Below are 9,559 nucleotides of genomic sequence, written 5' to 3'. Positions count from 1 at the left end.
GCACATTCGAGTTTGCTCCCTGAGGTGTCTGCTGAGGGTTTTCCTTTTTTTCCTGTCCCAGAGAGGTTTACCTGTTCCCACCTGCTCCCCAGGACAACCCACACTTCTCTTCTCGGTTCTAGTCTCACAGCCCACTGAGCACCGACCAATAGGCTCGTGCCGATTCCGCTGCGGGGCGGGACCTCGAGCCTGGGCTTCGGGGACCCGCCCCCTGTACGTGGCCTGCGTGCGTGCGTGACGCCGGGCGGCGCGAGGCGGTTTCTCCAGCGTGTGGCGCCCCCCGGCGGCAGCGAGGACTTAATGTGACAGCGGGACCTGAGCGCCTGCCATGGAGCCGCAGAAAGAGGCGCGAACACCCGGGGACCCCGTCGCGCGGCCGTCTGGGCCCTCGAGGTCCCAGACTCCTAACGACGAGGAGCGGCGGGAGGGCGACACAGCGCCGGCGGAGGCTTCCCTGGGCGCGGAGGCGCTGTGGGAGCTGCCGGTGGAGCCCGCCGAGCGGAGGCCCGAGTGCAGCCGCTGCAGGTGACCGCGGAGCGGGGGGCGGGGACTGAGGCGGGCGGCGGCCTTCGGAGGAGGCTGCAGCGCCCCCTGCCGGGAAGGCGGCTGCTCCGGCTCCGCGCGGCGGAGCGCTGCCTCTGGCGTCGCCGCGCTTGGGTCGGCTGGTGACCTTGGGATCGCTGTGAAGCTGCTGTCACAGCCCTTTAGTAAGGAGCCGTTTATCCAGGTTCATGAGTATGTGGCCCGCCTTCCCGCAAGACCCCGAGCGTGTCGTGGGATGAGCGGACATGAGTTCGCGGTTGAGAAACTTAGAGTCTGAGCGGGAAGTAAGGGGTAATGCGGTGATACTTAGAGTAATGAACACTATTATGCTCAAGTGGGACGCTTAGTGGCTGAGCCACCCAGGCGCCCCTTAATAGACTTTATTTTTTAGAGAAGTCTTAGATTCACGGCAAAATTGAGCGGGAGGAGAAGAGTGCTGTCACAGGACAGGCGTTTGCCTTTGCATCTCCTGCAAATCCTCTGTCCCCGCCTGCTTCCCCCATTATCCGACGTCATCCCACAGTAAAGAGAACCGTGAAAATAATGAGAGAGCAGAATCAATAGTTACGATTGCCTGTTGCATTCTGATTCCTTTGGAAGTGTGTACTGAGCCTCTGTATGTATGGTGCCAGGTCCTGGGAATGCAGGCGCGGGTAAAACCCGTCGTCTCTGCCCTCCTGGGGGCGGTGACAGCCTGATGAAGGGGGGAGAGTCTGTGCAACAGGCAGCAGCCGCTGACACTGAGTGCTCCGTGTGCCCAGTCGCTGCGGTACCTTTCAGGATCACCTCACCGCGCTGGTCTACTTCAGGGTGCCCAGGATTGCTTCCCTGCCTGTCGGCATCTCATGCTGTTTAGACACACGCTTCTCCTTACCTTGTGGGTGTTCGGGATCATTTTGCTCGGTTCCTGAAGGTCTCCATCTGTCACCTATCTTTCTGTTGCCTTCCGCAGTTTTATTTATTTATTTATTTTTTAAAGATTTTATTTATTTATTTGAGACAGAGAGAATGAGAGACAGAGCACTTGAGAGGGGGGAGGGTCAGAGGGAGAAGCAGGCTCCCCGCCGAGCAGGGAGCCCGATGCGGGACTCGATCCCGCGACTCCAGGATCATGACCTGAGCCGAAGGCAGTCGCTTAACCGACTGAGCCACCCAGGCGCCCCTAAATCTATCTTTTTTTTTTAAAAGATTTTATTTATTTATTTGAGAGAGAGAATGAGAGAGAGCACATGAGAGGGAGGAGGGTCAGAGGGAGAAGCAGGCTTCCCACTGAGCAGGGAGCCCGATGCAGGACTCGATCCCAGGACTCCAGGATCATGACCTGAGCCGAAGGCAGTCGCTCAACCGACTGAGCCACCCAGGCGCCCCATTTTATTTTATTTTTTAATATTTCATTTATTCACTTGGGAGAGAGAGAGAGAGCGCGCAAGTGGGGGGAGGGTCAGAGGGAGAAGCAGACTCCCTGCCGAGCAGGGAGCCCGATGCGGGACTCGATCCCGGGACTCCAGGATCATGACCTGAGCCGAAGGCAGTCGCTTAACCAACTGAGCCACCCAGGCGCCCCGGGTTTTTATTTTCCTCAGTTGCAGTAATGAACAGCATAGAAATCAACTCCATGGATACAGACTTAAAGGGCTGAGAAATAATTTAATAGCTAAATAGAATACCTTCTTGCCATTTTGATAAATTCTAAGCATATCTTCCTCTCTTTTCACTGTATTTGCCTCCCCCCCCCACCCGCCCAGTGATTAGAGGTACTCTTTGCTATTAGTTATAGATAGGAATCCTTCTTTCCTTCCTTCCCTCCTTCCTTCATGTTGTATTTTAAGAAATATTTTATTTTATTTATTTATTTTTTTAAAGATTTTATTTATTTATTTGAGACAGAGAGAATGAGAGACAGAGAGCATGAGAGGGAGGAGGGTCAGAGGGAGAAGCAGACTCCCCGCCGAGCAGGGAGCCCGATGCGGGACTCGATCCCGGGACTCCAGGACCATGACCTGAGCCGAAGGCAGTCGCTTAACCAACTGAGCCACCCAGGCGCCCCGGGTTTTTATTTTCCTCAGTTGCAGTAATGAACAGCATAGAAATCAACTCCATGGATACAGACTTAAAGGGCTGAGAAATAATTTAATAGCTAAATAGAATACCTTCTTGCCATTTTGATAAATTCTAAGCATATCTTCCTCTCTTTTCACTGTATTTGCCTCCCCCCCCCACCCGCCCAGTGATTAGAGGTACTCTTTGCTATTAGTTATAGATAGGAATCCTTCTTTCCTTCCTTCCCTCCTTCCTTCATGTTGTATTTTAAGAAATATTTTATTTTATTTATTTATTTTTTTAAAGATTTTATTTATTTATTTGAGACAGAGAGAATGAGAGACAGAGAGCATGAGAGGGAGGAGGGTCAGAGGGAGAAGCAGGCCCCCTGCTGAGCGGGGAGCCCGATGCGGGACTCGATCCCGGGACTCCAGGATCATGACCTGAGCCGAAGGCAGTCGCTTAACCCCGACTGAGCCACTCAGGCGCCCTGCCTTCCACAGTTTTAACCCTTAGATAGTGCGTCTGCTTCCTCACCTGGGAAGAGCTCAGCAGTTTGTCATCACATCCGACACTCCCCTGACAGGGCTGTCATGATGAGAGTCACCGGTAACCTCCCTCAGATGAAACCCAGGGGATCCTTTTCTGTTCACTTCTTACTAGACCTCTTGACAGCATTTTGCACTTGAATACTGACCTCTTTTTTTAAATTTATTTTTATTATTTTTTTAAGATTTTATTTATCTATTGGAGAGAGAGAGTGAGTGAGCTAGAGCACAAGCAGGGGAGAGGCAGAGGGAGAAGCAGGCTCCCCGCTGAGCAGGGAGCCTAACGTGGGGCCCGATCCCAGGACCCTGAGATCATGACCTGAGCTGAAGGCAGACGCTCAACCATCTAAGCCACCCAGGCGCCCTTCTGTTCACTTTTTACTAGACCTCTTGGCAGCATTTTGCACTTGAATACTGACCTCTTTTTTAAAATTTATTTTTATTATTTTTTTAAGATTTTATTTATTTATTGGAGAGAGAGAGTGAGTGAGCTAGAGCACAAGCAGGGGGAGAGGCAGAGGGAGAAGCAGACTCCCACTGAGCAGGGAGCGTGACGCGGGGCTCCATCCCAGGACCCTGAGATCATGACCTGAGCTGAAGGCAGACTCTCAACGGACTGAGCCACCCAGGCGCCCCCCCCCCCCGCCTTTTTCAAAGATTTTATTTATTTATTTGACGGAGAGAGTGAGAGAACACAGGCAGGGGGAGAATACTGACTTCTTGAAACACTGTGTGTCTCTGGCTTCCCTGTGGTTTATCTGACTTGTCTGGCCTAGTCTTCTCGGCCAGTTCTACTCAGACTCTGAATGTTGGGCTTCCTCAGCTCCTGATTCTAGATTCTCTTCCCTTGACAACCCCCACATTTTCCACAGGTGATAATAGGTAAATTGTCATGGGTAAAATTACCACCTCTACCCCAGTACTTCTAGCCCAGCCCTTTGTCCTGAGCCCCAGACCTGTGCTTTCATTTAACCAGTGTTTATCGAATGCTTTGCAAATTCTTGATAATAAAGTGGAATTTGCCCCTGCTTAGGGATGTTCAGTCTGTTATTGGCTGCATATTATAAACCAGCAACCAAATGTGTAATTACAGAATGGAAAACAAACAACAAACCAGCAGTGAAGCAAAGGAATGGGGCGCTGTGACAGAAGATCGCAGGATGGTGTCAGGAAAGATTTCTGGGGGGGTAGCATTTATACTGAGATTTGAAAGATGAGGAGGGTCCAGTCTGGAGAAAAGCATTCTGTGAAGGAAAACAGAAGGACAGACTGGTTTAGTGTGTTTACCACTTGACTACTTGGAGTAGTCTTCCTTGGACATTTTGATCTTTTCCCAGGATTGGATTGTAAGATCTCAGAGGAAGGTATCTTGAGTGTTAGGATTTTTAATATCTCCTAAATGTACTATTGAGAGTAGACAATCAATATAGACTTTTGAGGAGGATAAATAATTTGTGTCTAGAAGGGATGGCATATATGAACAGAAGGGGTGTGTGAATACATTTTATTTAAACAAGCTCCCTGAAGGTGTTAGGAGATAACACTTAACAATGCTGCAAAGGGGTCTCAGTAGGATACTGATAGAAAAGTATTTCAAATATAAATCCAACGCTAAATTATCATGCTAGCTTTGTCATGTAGTTTTTAGTTTATTCAGACCTGCTAATTATAAATGCTGTATACAGTTTTTTAAAAAAGAAAACGAGTCTCCTACATATAGCAACGATTTGTAGTTTTTCTGATCTGCTCCCCCCTCCACTTAATAGACTTTATTTTTAATTTTTATCTATTTATTTATTTTTAAAGATTTTATTTATTTATTTGACAAAGATAGAGACAGTGAGAGTGGGAACCAAGCAGGAGGAGTGGGAAAGGGAGAAGCAGGCTCCCGCTGAGCAGGGAGCCTGATGTGGGGCTCGATCCCAGGACCCTGGGATCATGACCTGAGCTGAAGGCAGACGCTTAGTGACTGAGCCACCCAGGTGCCCCTTAATAGACTTTATTTTTTAGAGAAGTCTTAGATTCACGGCAAAATTGAGTGGAAGGAGAAGAGTGCTGTCACAGGACAGGCGTTTGCCTTTGCATCTCCTGTAAATCCTCTGTCCCCACCTGCTTCCCCCATTATCAGCATCCCCTGCCAGAGTAGTACATTTGCTAAATTGGATGAACATCATCATAACTTAGTGTCCATAGTTTTACATTAGGGTTTACTCTTGGAGTTGTTTTGCTTTTGGATTACTTTATAATATGTATCTCCACTATTATAATATGGAGTATTTTCACTGTCCTAAAAATTCTCTTTGCTCTGCCTTTCATCCCTCCTTATACCCTAACCTAATCTGCTTTTTTAAAAATAAAAATGACTTGGATTTTAGCTTGTTTTCAGTTACATTTAGTTGGTATTTTAGGATTATGATTGATTCCAACACTTCTGCACTTTGCATTTTCTAGTGAAATTTTGTACCTTTTAAAAGCTCTTCTCCCCTTTGGCATAGTATGCATTTTATTTATTTTAATTGGTTAGATTACAATTCTAGAAATATGGAGAGTATTTAGGTGTTATTAGTAAAATATAAGCTAATTGATGGGTCTTTATATTTTATTTCATTAAGCTTTTGGGTTTTTACTAGTTCCCTGGGTGAACTTACCTACGCTTATGCTTATAATAGCTTTTAAAACTAAAATGCATTCTTAGATTTGAGTGATCAGCAAGTTATAATTATTTGGCCATTTACTTAAAACAATATTCATTTCTCTAAACATATTACCATAATTGTCATCGCCTAGGGAGTTCCAAAAATTGGTTTTATTCAGGCAGTACAAACTCAGTTTAACTTCAGAGCAGAATCTTACTAGTTGTAAATACAAGATCTCTTAAACATGAACAGGATATTCTTTTAAAAGATCCCAAACTGATTTATTATTGCTAGATACCTATTTTATTAGGAGTGTGTTCCTGTTGAGGGAAGAGGATGTACAGAGATACAGTGTATGGAGAAGAGTATATTTGGAGAGCTTGGTGGAAAGGAGGGAGAGGAGAGGGATCTGGATGCATTGGGAAGGGCCAGGTAAGCTATTTTAAGGAGGTTAAGAGGAATTCAGCCTAATGTACTTGCATCCAACAAACCAAGCACTGGAATATTTTTTTATTTGGGTGGTTGTCACAAGTGTGACTTCATTAGGTGACTTTTAGCTGTAATGATTTATATTCAATTTTATTAAAAGTTGCAGACTGATTGGTGATTTGGTGGTAAAAGTCTTGACTGGGAAGAGTTGGAACCTCATTCTAGTAAAGACGCTAGGCGTCTTAATTACACTCTTACATCTTCTACAGATACTGCCATGAGCCTGAGGATAGAAACCTGAGAGTTAGAAACCACTGGCAAATCACTGGTCCTTAGAATAATGGAATAATGTCAAAGCATATGGTGTTTTTTAATTGAGGGAGGGAAACAGCAGCAAAGGGCATGCACACAGACTGACACAGATAAGCCCTGAGACAGAATTTTTTTTCTCTCTCCAATGCTTTCTTCTCCCCAGAGTACAAAATTGTAAGGATTATAATATACCACACATTTAATTACGTGCTGACCATGTGCAGGTTACCTACCAGGCCTAGGTATTTTATTTATTTTATTTATTTATTTTTTTAAGATTTAAGAGAGCATGAGAGGGAGGAGGGTCAGAGGGAGAAGCAGACTCCCCGCCGAGCAGGGAGCCCGACGCAGGACTCGATCCCGGGACTCCAGGATCATGACCTGAGCCGAAGGCAGTCGCTTAACCAACTGAGCCACCCAGGTGTCCAGGCCTAGGTATTTTATATGCAAGATTTTATTTATTTCTCATAACAACAATTCTAGAGTTATATTGTTAGCTTTTATTTTATTTTTTATTTAAAAACATTTTTGAAGTTTTTTATTTATTTACCTAATCTCTGCACCCCATGTGGGACTTGAACTCATGACCCTGAGATCAAGTGTTTTCTATTTGCCAGTGGTTTCTAACTCTCAGGTTTCTATCCTCGGGCTCATGGCAGTATGACCCTGAGATCAAGAGTCACACACTCCTCTGACTGAGCTGGCCAGGTGCCCCTATATCGTTAGGTATTAAATGATGAGGAGCTGCAACACCCAAAAAACAAATAATTAGATTAAAATGGGCAGAGGACCTAAATAGATATTTTTTCACAGAAGACATACAGATGGTCAACGCACACATGAAAAGATGATCAAATCACTCATCATCAGGGAAATACAAGTCAAAAACTACAATGAGACATCACTTTACACCCTTCAGAAGGGCTAGGATCAAAAAGTCAAGAAATAGCAAGTATTGGTGAGGATGTGGAGACAAGGAACCCTCGTGCACTGCTGGTAGGAATGTAAATTGGTGTAGGCACTGTGGAAAACAGTATGGAGGTTCCTCAAAAAATTAATAATAGTAATACCATGTGATCCACTAATTCCACTACTTGATTTTTACCCAAAGGAAATGAAAACACTAATTTGAAAATATATATGCACCCCTGTGTCTATTGCAGCATTATTTACAATCGCCAAGTTTTGGAAATAATCCAAGGGTCTATCTATAGATAAATGGATAGAGGATGTGTGGTGTGTGTATATGTGTGTATATATATATACACATATATATATGTGGTGTGTGTATATGTGTATATATACACACATATACACACACATATATATAGTGGAATGTTGTAATATGTTTTTATATATATATATATATATAAAATAGAATATTACCTGACCAAAAGAAGTGTGAGATCTTGCCATTTGCAACTACATGCATGGCCCTAGAGGCTATAATGGCAAGTGAAGTAAATCAGACAGAAAGACAAATACCATATGATGTCACTTAGATGTGGAATCTAAGAAACATAACAAGTGGACGAAGAGACAAACAAAAACCCCAGACTCTTAAATACAGAGAACAAAGTGGTGGTTGCCAGATGGGAGGTGAGGGGGGAATGGGTGAAATAGGTGAAGGGGATTAAGAGGTACAGACTTCAGGTTGTACAATAAATTAGTCATAGGGTTGAAAAGTACAGCATGGAAAATATAGTCGATGCTATTATAATAATGTTGCGTGGTGACAGGTGGTGATCACACCTACCACAGTGAGCATGGAGTAATGTACAGCATTGTTGGATCATTATGTTGTACACCTGAAATCAGTATAACACTGTTAGTTATGCTTCATTAAAACCAAAAAATAAATGATGAGGAGGTAGAGGTAGCAAGGAAGTAGTGGAGTTGGGTCTGCAGCTCCAGCCCACCTGGCTCCATGAGTGCAGAAGATGCCTTAGGATTTTGTTGGCAGAGTAGATGTAGTTACTAGTTCACATCGAGCCACCAAGGCTGCAAGAGTAGCTCTGATTTTCATTCTTTCTTTCTATCTATCTATCTATCTATCTATCTATCTATCTATCTATCTATCTGTCATCTATCTATTTTTAAAGTAGGCTCCACACGCGACGTGGGGCTTGAACTCACGCCCCTGAGATCAGAAGTCTCATGCTGGGGCGCCTGAGTGGCTCAGTTGGTTAAGCGACTGCCTTCGGCTCAGGTCATGATCCTGGAGTCCTGGGATCGATTCCCGCATCGGGCTCCCTGCTCAGCAGGGAGTCTGCTTCTCCCTTTGGCCCTCCCCCCTCTCATGCTGCCTCTCGTTCCCTCTCTCACAAATAAATAAAATCTTTAAAAAAAAAAAAAAAGTCTCATGCTGTACCGACTGAGTTGGCCAGGCGCCCTGATTTTCATATTTTTAAAACTGAAGTATGTTTACTTCAAGCTTAGTAACAAGATGCCCGAGCTTTAGTATTCTCTAGCTCCTTTTCTTAAAAAAAAGAAAAAAAAATTGAGATGTAATTTACATACAACATTATGTAAGTTTAAGCTATACAATGTGTGGATTTGATACGTTTATAAAGTGCTGTTGATCAACACTGGTAGTATTAGCTTTGGTTGCATAATTATCCTATCTTTTTTTCTGGTGAGAAGATTTAAGATCTAGTCTCTTAGAAAATTTGAAGTGTTCCAGGTTTATACCTTTTAACAACACCTAGCTCCTTTGTTCCGCGTCTTAACTTTTCCTTTTTCTTTAGGTTTGTGTTTTCTGGAGAAACAAGTGGTGGGGATAAAATCGTGACAGAGGGAAGGAAGGGAAACTGCAGGTGTTTAAGAAGAATGCAAGAGCCCCACATTGGCAGCCAACGGATGTTTTGTTTTGAATTAGTATTTTACATTTTTAAATTAGTTCTAACAGTTAAAAGTCAAGATGTTTTATATAAAAATGCAGATTTCTGGCTTTTGTGAGAATAGGAAGATGTAGCAGCTCAGGGACCACCTTCTGGAGCAGTAGTTGGTTGAGCTGAGCATTGGTGATGACGTTGGCTTGGGTGTGATCTG

At 44.3% G+C, this 9,559-nt stretch overlaps 1 protein-coding gene across 2 annotated transcripts in view; it reads left to right on the top strand.

Moving 5' to 3' along the window:
• Positions 1 to 223: 223 nt before the first annotated feature.
• The window catches only part of DTWD2 (DTW domain containing 2), a 109,709-nt gene continuing 100,373 nt past the window's right edge, over positions 224 to 9,559 (top strand). The window contains exon 1 of one of the 2 annotated variants that reach the window (XM_064595806.1): positions 224 to 525. In XM_064595806.1, the coding sequence (XP_064451876.1) occupies positions 329 to 525 (197 nt within the window). In that variant the 5' untranslated portion in view covers positions 224 to 328. The remainder of the gene's footprint in view (positions 526 to 9,559) is intronic. The other variant, XM_064595805.1, reaches the window with a different exon arrangement.

Source organism: Mirounga angustirostris, unplaced genomic scaffold (genome assembly GCF_029215605.1).
Source record: "Mirounga angustirostris isolate CCGP_5_RB_7025 unplaced genomic scaffold, mMirAng1.0.hap1 SCAF_7, whole genome shotgun sequence".
Lineage (NCBI taxonomy): Eukaryota > Metazoa > Chordata > Mammalia > Carnivora > Phocidae > Mirounga > Mirounga angustirostris.
The sequence above is the reverse complement of the archived record's forward strand: the minus strand, read 5'-3'. Positions and strand labels throughout refer to the sequence as shown.